At 35.5% G+C, this 22,493-nt stretch overlaps 1 protein-coding gene across 3 annotated transcripts in view; it reads left to right on the top strand.

The window, feature by feature from the left end:
* Positions 1-22,493, top strand: part of LOC145673403 (uncharacterized) — a 501,393-nt gene that overhangs the window by 320,219 nt on the left and 158,681 nt on the right. For all 3 annotated transcript variants that reach the window (XM_081743070.1, XM_081743067.1, XM_081743068.1), the window contains exons 13-14: positions 549-629; positions 6,412-6,522. In XM_081743070.1, the coding sequence (XP_081599196.1) occupies positions 549-629; positions 6,412-6,522 (192 nt within the window). The remainder of the gene's footprint in view (positions 1-548; positions 630-6,411; positions 6,523-22,493) is intronic.

Raw genomic sequence — 22,493 nt, 5'->3', positions numbered from 1 at the left:
AACTTATTTTATTTTCTGTAATCATTCACAAAAATAGTTTGGTGTCCTATGAATTTTCTGACCTCTACACGTATAAAAGTTCTGCCATCTGTTATTCCTGTGTTGACTTTGACAAATTCCCACTGTCAGTTAGTAGATATTTCTGATATCCAAGGAAGACGATGGTTTTAGTGTTAAAATAATAAACTAACAGTGGTAGACGAATTGGTTAGCTTTTTACACCATAATTTTTTCTGTGTAGGGTAAGGAGTATATAATTACACAAATTCTCAACTTCACTATAAATTTTCTGTACAAGTAGCAATGGAAAACATGTATATACAAGTGTTTTTAAATACCAATGAATAAAAAGTGCACTTCGTTTCTGTGTAGGTGATTCAAACGTTGTAACAATTCTTGTTGCCTTTGATGGTTAATGTATATAATAATATACAACCGAATAGTTAATATTTTTTTAACATAGGTATTTAAAAGACTGATGAGTGTTGGTTAAAAGTAAGAAGACGTGGTTATAATTAGAAACTCAGTGCTAATTATATTTCTTTCAGAAATTGACGAGGATATTGCAGTTTTACCTAAAGAGAGGTTTTCCTTATCATCAGTATGCGATGTTCGTTCCTACAGAGCAGGTAGTTGTTTTTATTATTTTATGTTTATTTACTATTTAATTTCCATCGATTATCACTATGAGCGCCCGAACGTGGGACAGGGTGGGGTTCGGCCCCCCCTGGGTCACGAAAATGTGTACATAATATAGCAAACCACGTACATTAAATACGAGAACTACCAGGCGTTATATAGGAACCCTGAAGATGGGCCTTCCCCTAGAAAATTTTATTCGGGCGCCACTGACTATCATAAGGGACAAAGTAAAGGTTTTACTTATATATTTTAAGTAAATGGTTCCGTATTTTAAGTAAATGGTTCTACACTGGTTTGACAACCCCATTCTTCAATACATTTTTACTTGCTTATCATTATTTATATGAAAGAATGAAGTTCTATAATACATAAAAACAACCAAACTTTTTTTTTTTTTTTACTAAAGTAAATGTTTTGTGTTCCATGGATGATTTAATATCCGTAATTTAAGCACTTGTACAATCGTTATAGTACGATTTTAATTGTTACATTGTTGTAATTTTTCATTTCAGCATGTAACACTGTTGAAGTTTTCAGTTTAATTCAAACTTAAATTTCTTTTTGTAATTTATTATTATTATTATTATTATTATTATTATTATTATTATTATTATTATTATTATTATTATTATTATTATTATTATTATTATTATTGTTTCTGTTGCTTCTCTCAATAATTATTTATTAGTAGATTTGCATTTAATTGACGCATTTTAAAACGAAATATTTTCTTCTGCTGCATGTTCTAATGGTGACCACTAGTTGTTCTCTTTGAATATACTGTATATGTTGTATGCTCTTCATATCTGGTTTTAATTATTGGTCTCATTTGTCCAAGACACGAGGTGAATGGGAGGGAGAGAAGAAAAGGAAGATGTTACACAAAAGAAGCAACGATGATTCTCTAATGCTACCAGTGTTGCCACAGTCCTAGGTCTGAAGTGGGCTGAAAAATAGTACCAAATTGAAACAAAAAGGGCTGAATTTTATACCAGTGTAATGCATGGCATATATATACGAAACTAAAAAAGGCAAAGTTCTAGAACACCCACCAATACCTCCTTCCAAGAGTCCAAATCAACGCGTTGATATAGAATTACAAACGCAGAAATGTTCGGGTATCTTTATATTCATCAATATGGCGTCACTGGTAAAAAAACAACAAGCCCGGTAAGCCAGCAATTATGTCAATGTATTTTTCGTGCTATTGTCGTTTTGTTGTAGAATCTTTGTAACGACACATAAATTACAGGCTTACTTTAGCACACGCTGATCTTGTTCAGAATATTTAACACTTGATTCAACTTGTGTGTGTGTGTGTGTGCATTCTTTATGTAAAAATTTCAAAGTATTATTTCCACCACACTACTTTTTTCTCGTCTCTTTCACGCGCGGAGTGGATGTGTCCATCTGTAAAAAAAAATAGCGTCATTTGTTTCCCGGTATAGTTCTACTTACGAATGTTCCAATTACGAATTTTCCACACAAAGTTTATAGCGTTATGCCGTGCAACGTCGCAGAATGAATATTCAACAGCATTTTTTAAGAGCAACACACAGTATGAGTAACGTGAGATGTAGGAAAGGTCTTACTGACACTTTTGATGTGACAAGTATTTGTTAAATGGTGCTGAATTGGGTAGAATTGTACCAACTTTTTTACAAAAGGGGCTGAAAATGCCAGCGTGGTAGCAACGGGCCGATGAATGACAAAAAGGGCTGAATTTGGTACAATTGTACTAAATTACATTACTACAGTTAAACTAAGAAATCAATTGGAGGGGAAAAATTTAGATGAAAAATACACGCAAATCAGTGTGAAAATCAAAGAAGACAGCAGGATAACAAGAACCGTTGCCATAAATGTCCCTGTATATTATTCTGAATCCAACGTTGTTGTAGTCAATTACGAAATATCATACAAAGAAAATGATTTCTCAGAAGAAATGAAGCATCACGATGCCATTACAAAAGAAGGAATTCACTTCCATTTTTAAAATATCTATCCATATCTGATCGATAAGAGGAAGGTAGCCCCGTGCAGCGTAGTCGTTAGCGCTCTCGCCTTTAGTGCAAGCGGTCCCGGATTTAATTCTGGTGAATACACTCGGTTGGAAATGTGTAACAGCTTTTCCAGTCCAGTCATGTTAAGTGAGATTTTCCTCATTCACATCAGGCAATTATCGCGATGGTACTTAAGATAATGGTCCAACGCTGCTTCCTTCCTAACCATTCCTCCTTTCCTTCCCAATTCCGTGGGTAGTGCGATCACCTGAGCTCACATAGCTATAGCTGCCGAAAACCCAGAAATCTAATTACCTTTACCCTCGTAAATCATAAGGAAGAAGACGAACATGTAGTCTTCATCAAGTTCATATATACAAGCTTGCAGCAGAAATAGTTTGGCTCCCATAGGGTTACGAAAGGTACTGCGAGTGAGTTCTTAGGAAAGTCGGAAAATATCCTAGTTTTGGGCGTGTAGAAAAATGTTTCAGTTTGAAGATTCGTAAAAAATATATAATTGTTAATGTTGACATTGTTTCAATGTTTAAGTTCCAACGACTATAACATATCTTGTTATAGGAGAGAAGGGAAATAAACTTAATATTTCTGTAATATCTATTTTAAGAGTTTAGCATTACAAGCTATATTTTGCCGCTATGATTGTAAGATTTGTTCATTAATTAAAACATTTTATGAAATTTAAAAATGCTTTGTTTTTGAAGTCTGTCGTACGGTAACCCTAGGCAAGTAGCACTCACTTTTAACACAGAATTTAAATTAATCTGCCGTACAATTTCTGAGTTTCTTTCAAATATCTAGATAGCTGCAGAAATTCCTTGACCACTACTTAAAAACCTACCATTTTTACATACTGTACCGTACGTGATTTTGTGCGTACTGAAGAAATTAAACGTCAGGTCTGAATACTGAAACTTCACTTCATGGGTATTGCCACGATCCTTTCAAAACCAGGAACTACTAAACTAACCAGGCTCTTTAGTTCTGACCTTGCACAAAGAGCGAGATGATCACGAACGGTGTAACCATCTATAATAAGAAATTCCCAGTTGAGAAATTTCGAAGTTCTAATGTTCTTCTTTCTCTCTTTCATGAAGTGGATATGGCCTTTCTACAATATTTACCTTATACTTTCCTCAACAATTAGATTTTCGGGCAGGACAATGGCTCCAGAGACAGGTTCCTTGGAAGCAATGTCCCCGTGGATACTACGTCTTCGATAGCACACGCCTTCTTTTCCCCATGTATTACCTGACCAGGATATTAGTGCGGTTTTTCGTGGAGGGCGCTAGTGTAGTGTTTACATCAGTTTCTAGGTAAGCGCGGTGGGACAGGGGAACGGAGAGCGTCACTCTGCAGTGTATCCAACGATTTTCAAAAGTTGCAGTTTACATGTTATAAGTAGCCTAATCTGCTTCGCTTAATAAAGAACTCCATAAATTATATAGTTGTTATTGAATGCAGTAATGGTTATTCCTGCAGTAATGCAGATGTATTGTGGATAATGGCATATGCATGGAAATTAACAATTTAAGAACAAGATAGCATACAAGTGAGTTTCTACCGTGTATTAAGCAGATTATATATAAAAAAATTGATTACGTTTTATTTGATTTCATTATAAAACAGTAGAAACCTATAAAACTCAGTAATAAGATGTAATGACTAAAATATTAATTATGGGTTGGTAGCTTAGACACTTGCGCAATATCTTGTAACTGTAAGTTTAAACCACGTTAAGGCTCGCGATGCTTGTATTTGTTTTAATGTAGGTCTATTGATTGACAACTAAATTATTTTCTTGAGTTGTAACCAAGGAAGCATTCCGATACGTTTCCACTCGAGAACTGTGGAAGTTCTCTCTGTTGGTCTATTGGCTAGCGCATGTGTCTTTGTTGTACGTGGTTCTGTGAGAGCCCAACAATTAATTTTACAATGTTTCACTTTCATTAATCATCTGTCTCCTCTAGCATAAAGAGCATAATCATGGGACGTTAAACTAAAGAAATTTCATTTCATTGTTTCGATTAATGTGAACCCTTTGGGGGGAAAAGGAAGTGAAGAAGAAATTTTCCTTAATTTTTTAAAGGGCTACGGGATTGGATAGCTTGTCTTTCGGGATTGCCTTGTAAAACCTGATTACAATGTATCTTTCTTTTAGGATTATAATCGTAATCCAGCCTTTTGGTAAATGTGAAATAAAAGTATCGGTAAAACATCAGCGTATGGGTAATGTAAACATAAATATCATTGGTTCAATACACAATAAATTCACAACTTTTATTTATGAGTATAGAAATTCTCTTTGAACTCCCTCTGAATTTCTTTCAGATCCTAGGTCTCTTGTGACAAAGAATTAATTCTATTATCTGTTTTCATACACAATATAATTTTGAAACTTGGGAGCCTAGTGTTGTCTTTGTGTCTGTAATACGTAATCATTTATCGATTGACTTCAGAAGACTGAGTTTAGCCCGTGAGCATAAGTTGCATATAGTTCAAACATATCAGATGTACGGTCTTGTTTAACAAATCCTGTGTGCACATATGAAATTCAAAGACAAAGGTAATCAATCGTCTTTAAACAACTGTATTTTTATTTCAAGGGAAGTACTAAAATGTGCTACGTAGATTTCCGGCCATTTGTTTCATCGCCGGTACCTTTGAGCAATGAGATAGCAGTGGAAGACAAACTTCGTTCTTCTAACTTGATATTTTGAAAAACTTACGCAAGTGGTTTTGTTACTTAAATACATATCTATTCACTCTAATCAATTTCAAAAGTACCATTAACTTTATAATAACATAATGAATGTAAGAGTTACCCTGAAAATGTATTTTGTATTTCTTTTTTAATATGAAATTCATTTTTTCTGAAGCTATAAGAAATCAATTGTCAGGCTCCCCACTTTAAATTTTAATCGCTCCCCTACCGCCTCAATGTAACATTGGGTTTATTTCTTTTAAATATTTTTTTTCAAAATATGGTAGAAATACTGGATTTTTAAATTACCAAACCATGCTAATAATGACAGGTTAGATATCAGAGAAAGTTATCTTTATCTACCTTCTTAATTAGGGGCGGATCCAAATCTCCTTCGGAGGCGGTTAGATTATCAGTTTCTCTCTCACCAGTCTTTTGCAGTACATCCGAAAATGATCTCAATGCAAATTTGTTACTGAAGGTACTGTCAATCGATCGATCACATGGTCCAAATTGGTAGCAATTTCGAAGACGCCTTATCTCAAAACTACACAATAGAACTTGCTTTAAACAATGAAAGCGCAGTTGCCAAAGTATAACTTTGATTCACAAAGATGAACTTCGAGGTTTCATTAACAGATGAATTAGGAATTCCTTACACTCTAATGCTACGAAGTTCTCAGTGTTCCTTTGTACAACACTGAGGTTAGTTTATTCGCAAGTTATTGTCATATTAATATGGAGGGTGTATGTACTTTTTTCTTTTTTGCAGTCCCTTAAAATGTTCTGAAAATAACTTCCATAACTTTTGAAATTGTGTTTGTCTTAACTTGAACATATGCGTGAAGTGGTTTATTATGAACAGGGCAAAAACAACTGTGATAGATCAATTACAAGGGATCCGGTTAGAAACACTGTTGTTTGTATTTTAGTTCCAAAATCGGCCGCCCGCACTCGTTCGCTGGTGGACTAATTATTGGTGACAATGATGACAAACATATCGAGGGAAAGATATATTCTTATATATTATTTATTACGTTTCAGCGCCTGTATCCAGTCAAAATGAGATAGAGTGTTTGAATGGTGGTGCTTATAACGCTGAAAGAGGTGGCTGCATATGTCCAGCTGGCTTTAGTGGCAAAAACTGCGAGAAAGGTAACGTACTTCATTGTTGAACTGAAAAAAATTATCTTTTAGTTTTTAATAAATGTTCATATTTTAAGTCCTAGTTCTCATTATTTGTTATAAAATTTATTAAAACATTTTAAACCTTAAGGACTTATTACTTTGAAACACCTCAATTTATACTTCTCCTCTATCATGCACACATTTCTATGTTGAACAATTTTTCTAGGAAGAAAACAAAATCTTCTTTTCTGTATAAATTCAAAACCTTTTTATCTTCTACCTTGTATGTTAACCAGCTACGTAGAACAACAGGTGGACACTTCTAAATACTTTTTGCGCTTTATATTTTATTGTTGGAGATATGACAAAATGACTTGCTGTGATACTTGGCAGAACAAGAAAAGCATTATCAAACAGGCGAAAAAAACTGCTTCTATTGTATTTGTGAAGCATTTAAGAACAGAGAAGCACAGGAGGAAAGAGGTCAAATATTGAAATTTCTTTCGATAGATAACATCGTTAAAATTTTCTCTTAATTCAAACTCATTTTATGCTGATTCAATATGAGTACACGCAAATTAAATGAAATTTCTATTAAGCAGAAGAAGGAATTTTTCTTTGCCTATAGGAAGCTGCAGAAAATTGATGGAAGAACTTTCTTTTTCTAAATCAACAATATTCCATGTAAATCCCAATGAAGTTAATATTGTCCAGGAGTAGGAGCAGAATTGTAATGGGGAAAGAAAAACACTACGCAGGATGCCACATGATGAAGTGAAAGACAAATCATGGAATGTTTCATCTGTCCCGTTTGAAACATATTTCAGTGACAAGGCCAACGTTGCAAGAAAATACAAAAGAAGTTACTATTCCATTAAATATTACTGAACTTACGGCCAGTAACGTGCTTTTTGGACAATCAGCTTATGCAGATTTTGAAGCTGCAGAAGATTACAAGCGTAAGTTGCCCAGCATCATAACAGGTTATGATTGTAAGAACATTTTCAATGACACCTACTTCATAGAGTGGTTACTTCTACCGCCACATGCTGACGCGTTCTCTGGTCGAAAAAGGTAATCCGCGCAGAGGAGGTAAGAAATCCATGGAAATAATTATTGTGTTATTGTGTTGAAGTGCTAGTTGCGAAAATTTGAAGTCTATTGTTATAGGAAGAGCTGTTCGCCTCGGCATATTCAAATTGAACAGTGGCCTATTTGGTGATCTCGTATTTTGGTGCTTCAATTCGAAAGCTTGTATGGCGTCACAGATATTTACAGAGTGGTTGTTTGACGTAAATCTCAATATGAAGCGCACATAATGTAAGAGTACTGTTTATCGATAATGCACCAAATCATATTGACTTGAATTTGTCGAATGTGACTGCAAATTTCCCTCCCCGAATTTGACTAGAAAAATGCAACATCTGCAGAAAGAAATCATCCAGACAGTTATATTCCAATATAGAAAAAATCTAGTACAAGCTCGCATTAGGGCAACAGAAAAGTCTATAAGCAATTTCACTCGTAATGTTTCTCCCGTAGACGTGATCCGTTGGATACATAGAGCATGGAATGATGTTACAACGGAGACAATTAAGAAATGTTTCAGCAAAGCTAGTTTTTATGGGAACCATTTGAAAGAAGATGAGGAAGATTGTTACTAAGATTTATAAGAATTATTTGCTTTTCCCAAACAATATTGCAATAAAATTTCCTTCAAAATGTTATTAATTTCGATGATAACTTATTGTTTATATATTACGTACGGGAAATTTATACTACTGACGATGTGCCGAAAAAGATGGTAGCCGTACCAATATTGTGAAAACTTCTTCTGATTCCGAAAATGAAGAGGAATTGGAAACGAGTCCTGATCATACGATTTCTCACGAGAATGCATTGGAATTTGTTCAGAGGCTTTAACAGTACCTCTTCGCTAACAACGACTTCAAGCAAGTTAAAACATCGCACGGCATTCGTAAAAACATTGGAAATATGTTAATGCAGTATAGGCTGAAAAAAAAGTTATAACCACACTATGCCGAAGTTCGTATATATGTTTTCATGTATTTTTAGCTATTACATATATTAGCGATAACTTCAAGAAACATATAACTAACTAACTAAAAACTAACTCTATGGCCTATGGAACCCGGAGGTTCAGTGCCGCGTTCACAAAAGCTCTCCACTGACTTCTATCCTTAGCTAATTGCATCCAGTTTCTACTTTGTATTCCTATTTCTTCGAGATCCATCTTAATATTATCCTCCCATCTGCGCCTAGGTCTTCCTAATGGCCGTTTTCCTATGGGTCTTCCAGTCAAAACTTTGAAACCGTTTCTACTTTCTTCCATTCTGGCTACATGACCTGCCCATCTAAGCCTCCTAGACTTGACGACCCTAACAATGTTCGGTAAACCATATAAACTATGTAGTTCCTCGTTATGAAGTTTCCGCCATTCCCCATTCTCGTTCCTCTTGGGTCCGAATATTCTTCTCAGGATCCTGTTCTCAAATACTTTCAGCCTATGTTCTTCCCTCAGAGTAAGCGACCATGTTTCGCAACCATACAGAACAACAGGCATGATTATCGTTTTATATATTTTAAGCTTCAAATTCTTCGACAGAATTCGCGACGACAAGAGATTTTGAACCGAATAGTAACACGAATTTCCTGCTTTTAGTCGACATTTAATTTCTTCGTGAATATGATTTTCGTCTGTTAATATTGATCCTAAATATTTGAAAGTATCCACTTTATCAAAAGTATTATTTAATATTTTAACGCCTACACAATTTGCCGTATTACGGTCCCGACGCACTTCCATGTATTTAGTTTTCTCTGTATTTACTTCTAAACCCATGTCCCTGCAAGCGTTTAATAAGATCTCTGCATTTATTTCTACTTTTCTCCTATCATCCCCTATTAAATTTACATCATCAGCATATGCTATAACCTGGTGAATACCGTTCAACTCTAGGCCCTGGTTGCTATCTTTGATTTTCCTTATGGCGTATTCCAGCACTAAGTTAAATAATAATGGCGACAACGCATCTCCTTGTTTCAGGCCATTTTCGACGTGAAAGCTCGTGGACAAAAATTTTCCTATCTGGACTTTACTTTCGGATTCACTTAAACATATCTTAATTAATCTAATTAGCTTTCTCGGTAATCCAAGTTCTGTAAGAACGTTGTATAATGTTTCTCTCCTAACCGAGTCGTACGCCTTTCTAAAATCAATAAATAGTTGATGTACCGGGGTATTGTATTCCTACTTCTTTTCGAGTATTTGGCGAATGGTAAATATTTGGTCGATAGTTGATCGATTTCGTCTAAATCCGCACTGATAACCTCCAATAATTTCATCTGCGTATGGGGTCAATCTTGCTAATAGAATATTTGAAAGGATTTTTTTTATAGGATGTTGACAGAAGAGAAATGCCTCAATAATTATTACAGTCAGTTTTGTCGCCTTTCTTGTGAATTGGAACAATGATTGATTCTTTCCACTCTTGTGGCAATTCTTCCTTGTTCCAGATAAGGAGAATGAGTTTGTGTATCTTGTTCCACAATTTTTCGCCTCCAGCTAAAATTAACTCAGCCGGAATTTCATCTACACCTGGAGATTTGTGTTTCTTTAATTTCTTTATAGCGGTTTCTACTTCTGTTTGGTTGGGTTCTGGAATATACGGTTCTGCGGTGTGTATCACCTTTTCTCCACGTACATTAGTTTTTGGCTGCGTGTTCAGCAAATCGTCAAAGAAATATTTCCATCTATTTAAGAGGCTATCCGTATCAGTGAGAACTGTTCCGTCAGATTTCTTTAATATATAAGCACGAGGTTGATAGCCTTTCTTAAATTCGCTGATCCCCTTATACATTTCCCGAATATTTTTATTTTTACTATTATCTTCAAGTTCCTTAATTTTAGCTTTCAAAAAATCGCGTTTCTTTGTTCTAAAAGTTTTGGAAGTTTCCCGCCTGATATCTACGAAATTTTGTGTAGTTATTCATTCGAATTTTGTAGCCAGCGTAATTTTGCCTGTTTTCTCTTCTCTGCTAGTTTAATTCATTCTTGGTCGAACCATGGTTTGTTCCTACGTATTTCCACGTGTCCCAATTTTTCTATTGCTGAACTTTTAATGCTATCTCTAATTTCAATCCAAGTATCCTCAACACTAGTGCACTCCGAGTCTTCTAAAACCGAGAATCTATTCGAAACTTCAATCTGGTATTCCTCTCTTACCTGTCTCTCTTCTAATTTCTTTATATTAAATCTCTCCGTTTTCGGACATTGAATATTACCTTTATTGAACGATAATCTCTCCCGTATTATCGCTACTACCAGGTAGTGATCAGTGTCACAATCAGCCCCTCTAAACGGCCGGACGTCAATTATGCTAGATTGTCTTCTTCTATCTACCAAAACGAGATCAATTTGATTATGTGTTTTTCCGTCTGGTGATGTCCAAGTGTATTTATGAACGTCGCGATGTGGGAATTTTGTACTCTTCACGATTAGGTCTTTGGATGTTGCAAAGTTCACGAGTCTAACACCGTTGTCATTACTTTCCTTATGCAGACTTTCGTTCCCTATAATCGGTTTGAAAATATCCTCTCGTCCTACCTTCGCATTGAAATCCTCTAATAGAATCTTCATATGGTATCGCGGGAGTTGGTCAAATATCCGTTCCACTTCTTCGTAAAAACTATCTTTTATATCGTCACCCTTATCTTCAGTTGGAGCATGTACATTTAAAACAATAATATCACACCACCGTCCCTTGAGAGTAATAAAAGAAAGTCTGTCAGTAACAATTTCAAATCCGTTTAATTGCTGGTAATATTCGTTTGTGAACGAAAAACCCTGTTCCTAACTGGTGATTTTTATTTCCTTCCCCGTAAAAAAACGTAAAATTTCCGTAATTCTCAGATCCATTTCCTTCCCACCTAACTTCCTGAACTCCTACTAGATCCATCCTGTACTTCTCTAACTCACTCGTTACAGATTTTAACGCGCCTGCCCTATAAAGAATTCTAATATTCCATGTTCCAAATCTCATGTCCATTTTCTTTTGCTGAGGTCGTGCCAAGTTATCAGTCCTTGTCCGAGGCTTTTGTGAATGTTTCTGAACAAGTACCTTTTTTTACAGGATGAGGGTGTTAGCCTTACCCAAACCCCCAAGCTGGAGGACCACTCCTAGTCGTTTGTCCGCGACTGCTTATTCAGTATATTCGCAGCTAACCTCTATATCTAGAGGCCTTCTCCTCGATCTGCAACCTGAGGACGCGCAATGCCGTGATGACAGGAACCCACGTTATCAAGAAACATATACCAGTCTCAAATTCTCAAAACACTTATACTACTATATTGTGTCCAGTGGCGTAATTACGTTTTATGCCGCCTCCCCGCAAGAGAATATCCTCCTCGCCTTAGCAACAGTTTTTGTGGAATGATAGGTAACAATAAATAACCATGCTTCTCTGTATCTGCGAATAATAAGTTAAATGTATGCTATTGCTAGGCATAAATATTCATAAATGGAAACCACTTTGTTATAAATATGATTTGTTCACTAAGTATAACGGAAGATAGACTTACCTCTTTTCAGTCAGTGTCGTCAGTCATCATGAAAAGTAGCAGGAATTAATTGAATGGTTTCCTTCTTCCTTTCCTGTCAGCAAATTTCTTTACTAACTCCCGTACATCCATTTTTTCAGCTTCGTCTGCATTTACTGAGAACAGTGCTATATTACGTAATATATTTTGGCCCATTATGCTTCTCACATATTTTTTTTTTGTTTTATTAATTTCAATTTTGAGAACGACCTTTCTGCAGAACTGAGAAAGACAAGGAGCGTCAGAAACAAATAAATAGCGGTAATAAGTTCTGAAAAGTTAGACGCCAATGACTTATATTTCACAATTACGAGCCTTGTTAGCTCAAACATAGAATTCTGAACACTTATTTCAGATTTCAATTGTTTTACAAAGCAAATTACTTCCATGGGAAACGAAGAACCAATATCACTACTGTAAGGTGTTTGAACTATCTGTGCGCTTCTTAGAATTTCATGATGAGTGAAATGAATTATACTAGCTGGAAACAAAAAGAAAAATTTGGATACTGTATCACGCAAAGATGTAAAACGACAATGCAACTGAGTTTAGTATGCCAAATACTTTAATATAGATGCTAATTCTGAAGTTTGATTCACTGTCTCTGAGACGACTATCTTCACACGACTCTTCAAAATAACGTTTGACCTTTTTGAATCGTTTGCATGTAAGTGATGTTTGAACATTCTACTTTTCACACAGTTTAATTGCTATTTCCTTCAGATATAACCGAAAAAGGGGGAGGGTGGCAGAACATTGCCGACTAATACAAAACTGAAAAGCATGTTGATTAGACCTATCAGGAGGTTAAAGTGAAGGGCCCTCATGTAAGTCCCCCTCCCATTGCGGGGTTTCGCGCCAGTAGTAATAGCCCCACTTGATCGCGTTTTTGATTATTCTCAATGAGGGGCCCCAAGGCCCGGGGTCAATGACCTAGGGGTACTTAGGACCACCCCCTCTAAATTTCGGTAGGGGTACCTTGGCCCACCCCCTAAATTTTGGCAGGGGTACATAGGACCACCCCCCTTAAATTTTGGAAATTGCCAAATCTAAAAATTTGGTGTGGTAGCCTAGGACCATAGTATGTACTTCTATCAGTATTGGGTGTCTATGTCGTTCCCTTTCATAGGTAAAAAATTGCCAAAAATTCAAATTTCGGGGGGTTTTGACCTAATTTATCCCCTTTGATGAGGTATTGTTACCCTATATGGTTATATGGACGTATACAGGGGTTCATTACCTATCATAAGACATGGGTATATTAATGCACCCCTTTAAAAATTTGGGAGGGGTACCTTGGCCCACCCCTTAAATTTTGGAAATTGCCCAATTTCAACATTTGGTATTATAGTATAGGACCCTAATATGTATTATGATAAATTTGGGTGGTCCACCTCGTTCCCTTTTAGGGGTACAAAATTGCCAAAATATAAACGTAAGCAATACGTTGTACCACGTGTTTGGTTTTTGGTCGATTTTATCCCCCTTTGATGAGGTCCTATTATCCTATATAGTTATATGCTCATGTATAGGGGTCCATTACCTTTCATAAGATATGGGTACATTGGTGCACCCCGGGAGGGGTACCTTGGCCCACCCCCTTAAATTTTGGAAATTGCCCAATTTCAACATTTGGTATTATAGTACTGGACCCTAACATGTATTATGATAAATTTGGGTGGTCCACCTCGTTCCCTTTGAGGGGTACAAAATTGCCAAAATTTTAGTACAACCACGTGTTTGGTATTTGGTACATTTTATCCCCCTTTGATGAGGTCCTATTACCTTATATAGTTATATGGTCATGTATAGGGGTCCATTATCTATCATAAGACATGGGTACATTGGTGCACCCCGGGAGGGGTACCTTGGCCCACCCCTTAAATTTTGGAAAATGCCCAATTTAAACATTTGGTATTATAGTACAGGACCTCAATATGTACCATGATAAAATTGGATGGTCCACATCGTTCCCTTTTAGGGGTACAAAATTGCCAAAATATAAACGTTGTACCACGTGTTTGGTTTTTGGTCCATTTTATCCCCTTGGATGAGATCCTATGATTACAGGGATCTATTTCCTATCATAAGACATGGGTATATTGTTGCACCCTTCTTAAAATTTGGCAAGGGGTACACTGAAATTGTCCAATTGAAGCATAGTACAGGACCTCAATATGTTTCGGTGGTCCTATTACCAAATTTTTTAGTACAACCACGTGTTTGGTTATTGACTCAATGTATCCTATTTGATAAGGTATGGACGGGTATCCCCTTTCAATTTGATAGGACCCTTCGGGTGTAGTACGGTCACGTGATCGATGATTTGGTTTTGATGCGCGACGAGGTCCCTGGTCAATGTTCTCTAGGAATTAGGTGGAAACTTTGATAGGAAAGATTCTTGGCATTTAAAACTTTTTTTTCAACTTTTCAAACTAAAAAAAAAATCAAAACAAAAATTGAAACGAAAACTTTTAAACAAAAATCTTGAAACTAAAAATTTTTCAAAACAAAAATTTGAAACGAAAAATTTTGAAACGAAAAAATTTCGAACAAAAATTTTGAAACGAAAAATTTTCAACAAAAAAAATTGAAACGAAAAATTTTCAAACAAATAATTTTGAAACAATAAATTTACAAACAAAAATTTGAAACAAAAAATTTGAAAAAAAAATTGAAAAAAAAAATTCAAACAAAAATTTCAATACAAATTTGAAACGAAAAATTTTTCAAATAGAATTTAAATCAAACAGTGATCAGCTTTCACGGTTAACCGTTAAACTTTATCCGGTTTTCAACTATTCGATTAACAAATAAACGGTTTTCAACTATTCGATTAACAAATAAACGGTTTTCAACTACTCGATAAACAGATGAACTGTTTTTTTTCGTTTTCACACCAGTGAGTGCAAGAATTTACAAACTAAAACAAAAATATTAGTACTCGCTTTAAATACGCATCATTTTTTAAACAAGGTGTTAGTGTTCATCATGGATACACAGTGGAAACATTCATTTACCTATATTCTCGCAGGGCCTAGTGGGTGTGGAAAAACGTATTTTGTGAAGCGATTACTGTCACATCTCCCAACCATGATCAATGCAAAATTTCGTAAGATATACTGGTATTATGCAGAATGGCAAGACGTGTATGCAACAATGCCGGTTCCAGTAGAATTTCACGAAGGACTTCCACGAATGAAAGATTTTCAGCCTCAAGATGGACCACATTTGATTATTATTGATGACCATATGCGAGAAGTGAATAGTGATATTGTTGATATGTTCACGAAAGGATCACATCATCGAAATATTAGTGTGATTTTTATAACGCAAAATGTATTTCATCAAAGTAAAGCAAATAGAAATATGAGTTTAAATTGTTCGTATTTGGTGTTGTTTAAAAATCCACGTGACAAGTCACAAATCAAGCATATGAGTTATCAAATCATGCCTGAACATCCACTGTTTCTACAAGAAAGTTATGCAGACGCAACAAGAAATCCACATGGCTATTTACTGATGGATCTTAAGCAAGATACACCCGATGAAATGCGATTTCGTACAAATATTTTTCCAGACGATCTGCATCATTATGTTTACATACCAACAAAACATGTTTAAATTATTGTGCATGTGAAAAGAATGACTTAGTCTGTCACGATGTCTCCTACAGTGAAACACGCTGATCTGCTACGTGCTCTGCACAAAGCTAAACCAAGATTGCGTAAAGCTATTATTGCCAATGCAGATGCTTCATTAATTCATAGTATTTGTGAATGTTGTTATAATGTCTTAAAAGGCAATGTTCCACTGACAAGTGCGCAGAAGTCAAGATTAAAGCGTTACAAGAACACGCTCCGCTATCTCGTTGACAATACAAAATCATTGGATAAAAAGAAGAAACATTTAGCCGTACAACAAGGAGGATTCTTACCTGCATTACTTGCACCTATTGTAGGAAGTGTGTTATCCAGTATTTTGTTTAAACAATAATCATCATGGAACATAGCAAGAAGATGGTTTTAGTGCCACCAGAAATGCTTCAACGAATGCATGCATCATCATCCCGTGTGAGTGAAAATCGAGAATCTAATCTTGATCGTGAAATGCAATCTATATTGAATACATCGTATCCAAGTGATGAAGAAAAATGGAATCAGTACAATAGAATATTACAGAAATATCTTTATGTGATACGTAAACAAGAAGAACCAATACCACTTACAATTACATCAATGAAACCAGATGGTGACGTCCCGAATGTTGACGATAGCACGAAACAAGAAATTTTAGCCGCAATACCACAAATGTATCGTAAGAAAGCCGAACTACTTTTCCGTCGTTTAAAACAAGATGACGCAATTACGTGGGATCATAAAGGAACAGTGTACATCAACGATAATAAACTACATGGATCCAATATTGTAGATTTAATGTGCGATGTGACTCGACGGAGGAATCATTCTAATCCTCAAGGCTGGGAATTGTTTTGCAACTACCTTGCATCGTCAAACACACCTCAAGAATTGATTGGTAATCCACGGAGATTAAACTATATTGTCAAGCATAATAGTACAACAGCATCTGTAGGATCTGCACCAGCAAAACCGGCACCTGAATTATTTTCTTCCGGAGAAGAAGAAGAAGAAGATGATGATGATGATGTTTTAGAAGTCCGACCAAAAAGAAAACGTATCATTCCACAATGGTCAACGTACAAACCATGAACAAAAAGTTGAAATCCATTTATTACAATCCAGCACACCCTGCATCATTTTCTACTGCAAAGAAATTATGGCAAGCCACAGGAAAATCTATACCTCTAGCCAAAATAAAACTTTGTTTAAACAAACAACCTACCTACACGTTACATCGTCCTGTACGTCGTCGTTTCCGTAGAGATTTTTATCTTGTCAACAATATTGATGATCAATGGGAATGTGATTTAAATGATTTACAATCCCTTCAAAACTATAATGACAATTACCGCTATATTCTTACAGTGATTGATGTGTTTAGTCGGTACGGGTGGGCTGTACCACTAAAATCAAAAAGTGCCAAGGATATAGTGAATGCATTTGAAATGATTTTCCAGGAGAGGAAACCAATTGTGCTACGTAGTGATCAAGGAACTGAATTTACCAACAAGACAGTACAAAAGTTTCTCAGGAAACACGACGTGCAACATGTTACAACAAAGGATCCAGATATTAAAGCCAGCATCGCAGAAAGATTTAATCAGACATTGAAACATCGTATGTGGAAATACTTTACCAAATATCAAACATACAATTACATCAAAGTATTGCCTTTACTTGTAAAAGCATCCAATGAAAGTCGGCATTCCAGTATTAAAATGGCACCTGCAAACGTTTCTCAGGACAATTTACTGGAGGTGTGGCATAACTTGTACGACAAAAAGCTACAACGTTCAAAACAAGATACGGATTTATCTGTTGGTGATACTGTTCGTATAAGTAAAACAAAACGTATCTTTGACAAGGGTTACCTCGAGAACTGGACTTGGGAAATATTCAGAGTAAAAGCCATTGTACCAAGAAACCCACCAGTGTATCGACTAGAGGATTTAAATCATCAACTCATCGATGGTGTTTTCTACAGAGAAGAATTACAACCAGTACCGCTCCCTTCGACGTTCCTCATCGATAAAATATTACGTACAAGAACAAAAGGTCGCAGAAAGGAGTATCTCTTCCAGTGGAAAGGATATCCTTCCTCATTCAATTCGTAGATCCCTGCAACTTCATTGAAGAAGTAGAAGAAGAATGGAACCTGATCAAGATTTTTACGTTACACTTCCCAGTAATAGTTCCATGGATTATTTTCCAGAAAATACATTGACTTCATATATTACGAAATTACAACGACGTGTAGAGTTTCGCCAGAAATGGGATGTGGCAATTGTAGAGATTCATTATCCACATTCTTTGCTGAACATTAACAGTAAAAACAATAAAATATATTACAAATCATCAAGTAGTAATGATCAAGAACCGTGGAAGGTTGTAACGATCCCTGTACGCTATTATAACAATATACGGGATCTTATTCATGCAATTAATATACATCATAAAGAAACCAATTTATTTATATCTCATGACGCAACTAATAATATATGCCTCATAAGACATCCCAAAAAGGAAATCCATACTTCTGTACAAATTTCACCAAGTGTTAGTTTAATGCTTGGATTTGAACCAAAAAGTGATTTAAAAGATATGGAAAAGGGACAATATACACCGGATGTACGATTAGGCTTACCATCACAAATGTACGTCTATTGTGACATTATTGAATCTGTCATTGTTGGAGATACAATAGTACCCTTGCTACGAATTGTCAACATGGATCCTGTGAATCATACTTTTGGAAGTCATGCAGTACAAATCTTTAATCCTGCACATTATGTTCCGGTGGAAAAAATGAATTTTGAGCAAATACAAATCGATATAAGGGACAGCACAGGTCATCCTATGCCATTCACCTTTGGAACGGTGTCTACAAAACTACATTTCCGTTGTCGTCGTCATGACTGATCCGTATTTTCAATACTACCAAAAACAAGCGTTATCCGGTATCGGCAACGTCTATGTGGGAAGTCCCTATCAAGCAGGACATGGCATTGGAAGTTTCCTTGGTGGCTTATTTCGTTCAGTGTTACCACTTGTGAAGCAAGGAGCTAAAACTGTGGGAAAAGAATTATTAAAATCAGGTGCCAATATGATTAATGATGTGGTGATCTCGAATCAACCGCTGGAAGAATCGTTTCATCAACGGATGCAAGAGGCAAAAACAAATTTACAAGAAAAAGCTAAAAATAAGTTGAAAACTATGCTGGGAAGTGGATATCATAAACGAAAATGGGATGACTGCTCTCAGTTTGAGGTTGACCTTCCAACGATCAACAACACCATCAATCCTACAAAGAGACGTAAATTATCACATAAGAAGAAGAAGAGATCATTGGCATCGTCACCAGATATTTTTGATTAATTCAACGATGGCTTTCTTACATCATCAATCCTGTGAATGTGTAAAAAGTGAATTGGACATTTTTTCAACGTTACCTACGCAAACCAGTGTTCTGGACAATCGTATTATTGGCTACAAACCAATTAGTTCAATAGCTGAACATTCACCAATAGAATTTGTAGTGAGTGGTAGCAGTGATGAATATATTGATTTGCCACAAACCTTATTATACATCCAAGCACAAATTGTGAAACCAGATGGTTCCTCCTTCACCGAAACTGATAAAGCAATAATTGCACCTGTCAATGATTTTCTAAATGCTATGTTTAGTGAAGTACAAATCTACTTGAACAATAAACTGATTTCATTTCCGTCACAATCATCCATATCGTTCGTACCTGGATAAACTGCTCAATTATAGTGATGGAGCTAAAAATACACATTTACAAACAGCAATGTGGTTTCAAGATACGGCTGGTCATATGAACGCAACCACCAGGGAGAACAAAGGATTTCAACAACGCTATGAACTGACAAAACAAAGTATGAAATTCGATATGATTGGACATCTTCATTGTGACATTTTTAATCAAGATAAATTTTTAATTCATGGAGTGGAATTACGTGTGAAACTTATTCCTGCAAAAACCAAACTTTTGTCTCATGGCCAGTGAAAGTGGTGTCAATGCAAAAATCAATATTCTAGATGCATCGTTGCAGGTGAAAAAAGTCAACATTAGCCCTAGTGTTAAATTGGCACACAATAAAATTTTACAATCTACACCGGCAAAGTATCCTCTGACAAGGGTTCAAATGAAATCATTTACCATCCCGAAGGATATACAATCCAAAACTATTGATAACCTGTTTATGGGAACATTGCCAAATCGTATTATTGTAGGATTTACATCGAATGAAGCATCCAGTGGAACTATTACCAGCAATCCATTTGAATTTCAACATCTAAACATTAATTTCTTTACACTGTACGTGGATGGAAAAGCTGTACCTTCAAAACCGTTGCAACCCAACTTTGCAGAAAATCTCTACATTTCATCGTACCACACATTGTTCTCAGGTTCTGGCATACATTTTACCAATACTGTGTAATGTACCATTACAGTTGAAAGTAATGGCAATTTTTTTTACGCACCCTGTACCTAGTAATTTTTTAAAATTCAATTTCGGTTTAGTTACACAATTTATTTACTCTCTTTACTTCGAATTAAATATAATGAATTGAAAGGTTTCATTAGTAACCATATTCCCACTGAATAATATATTTTATTTATATTTTGATTAAGTGTAAATCCCATTTTCGCATATACAAGTTGAATAGTTACAAGGTTTACCATTCTGACGTCATACCAAAACATAGTTCCGTCATTGGATATAAAATTTTCTTTATTTCAGACCAATGTAGATTTTGGCCAGGTACCTAAATTTTCCCTCAACCCCCCTCACTAGTCCATAGTCACTTTCAGATCCGGTTATATCTGGATTTGCCAAATTTCTATTTGTTTTGTAATTTCCGCGGCTAAAGTTTTCGTTCTGATTGGAGGAATTCTCCTACCTCTGGCTTTTTCGGCGCAATGTTATCAGAATAATAAAAGACGATTCTACGAGCACAGCCGTGAACAGCATCTACTCTATATTTGCTGGTAAGGACTTAAATTTTTAGTGAAAATCCATTAAAAATCAGATTAAATGCCATAGTAAACACCATAAGATTATATAGGAGCCTGTAAACCTATACTTTAGCTGAAAGAACTGCAAAACCAAGGAGAAATAACAAATTCCGGATTTCTGTTTACTAGGAAGCCATGTTTGCTGCCCAGCTAGAATAGACAGAGTGAAATAGTGACTTTACTTTCTTTTTCTTTCAAACCATAGATTCAATTAGGGATTAGGGAAATTACGACCTGTTTAGTGCATGTTGTTCGTGTATTAGGTAGATATGATTTTTTTTTATTTTACAGTAAGTACTGTACGTAGTAGGTTTGATAGTTGTAATATTAATAATCATAATGGCAGCTTAAGCTAGCGTAAAAGGGCTCCTATCCCCTTTTCCAAATTGAGCCAGTTCTAGCGGGGGAATGGGTTAGTTATTGTTTGTTTTAGGGCCTTTTCCCCTTTCAGGGGAAGGGTCCCTCAATAAATCTAGTTAAGGTGCCCCCAGGGCATCAATGTTTAGCAATCATTATGTAAACAATTGGTCAGGTCAATTGGACCTAGGGTTACCTTTCTCATTTTGCCCCCCCCCCCTAAATTAAATAGAGCCAACTGTATATACCAACAAGGGAGTACTTTTCCTCAATATGAATGTAAATAAATGGTGTTTGTTTAGTTAATAGTATTTATATGTAGTATTTATAGTGGTGTGTAGTTCGTAGTTCTGTATGAGTGCATGATTTTACCATAAGGACAGTGTATAAATATGCGTTAATTTAGTACCATTCGTCTAACTCGAAGTATACTAAACCAGAGTAAATATTATAGATTTCTGATTATTGAGTACAAGTATATATTTCAGTACACGGTAAATTATGCCTCCACTACAGCGCCATAGTGCCCGTTTTCGGTAGTCAATTGTTTGTTGACATTACGACATCGCCTGACTTAGTGATCTAGATTGTTTGATTTTGGCCATTTATTCTCAAATTACATCCCGTGGACATGGTTTTCGGTTCAGATGAGTATACCTTCATATAAGATAGCATGAGATCTTACTGTACTGAAAATTTCAGCTCGCTAGGTCCAGTAGTAATTGAAATATCCACTGAAATAAAGAATACCTATTTTCTTAATAGAAGTAAAGCCCATATGCTGTTACTGTTTGTTTCAAAATGTAGTATTAAATTCTCTTTTCCCTTGGCTGTAGAAAAATTCCATTGTTGCTTTAGTTTTATCAACAAATCAGAAATAGATTAATCGTTGACAATTTAACTTTCAGTGAATATGCACGTATGATTTTTTTAACTGCGAAGTAAATACAATTTGGGTGCTTTGAAACAAAGAGTACGTGGTTCGATGAATGTTATCGTGTAGTAGTTTGAGCGTGATAGATTGTGATAATTATATATTTATTAGTGTGTATTATAAATATGTGTATGGCCTGCTTGTAAAATGTATGAAATAGGGTGTCTGTAAAATATTTCGTCGTGTGGAAATGAGTAAATAATAATTAAATGTAACGATATAATAATAATATGATATAAAATATGAATGAGATGATATGACACCTATATTTAAATGGATAGGCCTAGTGTATGTTATATAGTGAAAATATGAATACGTTTACTAAAAAAAAATTCTCTCGTTTTGACTTCTACACCAGTACATTCATCCAACCAAGTTTGCTACTTGGATAGTACATTGTAGT

The sequence above is a fragment of the Thermobia domestica genome, chromosome 16 (genome assembly GCF_964235325.1).
Source record: "Thermobia domestica chromosome 16, izTheDome1.hap1.1, whole genome shotgun sequence".
NCBI classification, from domain to species: domain Eukaryota; kingdom Metazoa; phylum Arthropoda; class Insecta; order Zygentoma; family Lepismatidae; genus Thermobia; species Thermobia domestica.
Note: the sequence above shows the minus strand (reverse complement) of the source record. Positions and strands in the feature narration are given on the sequence as shown.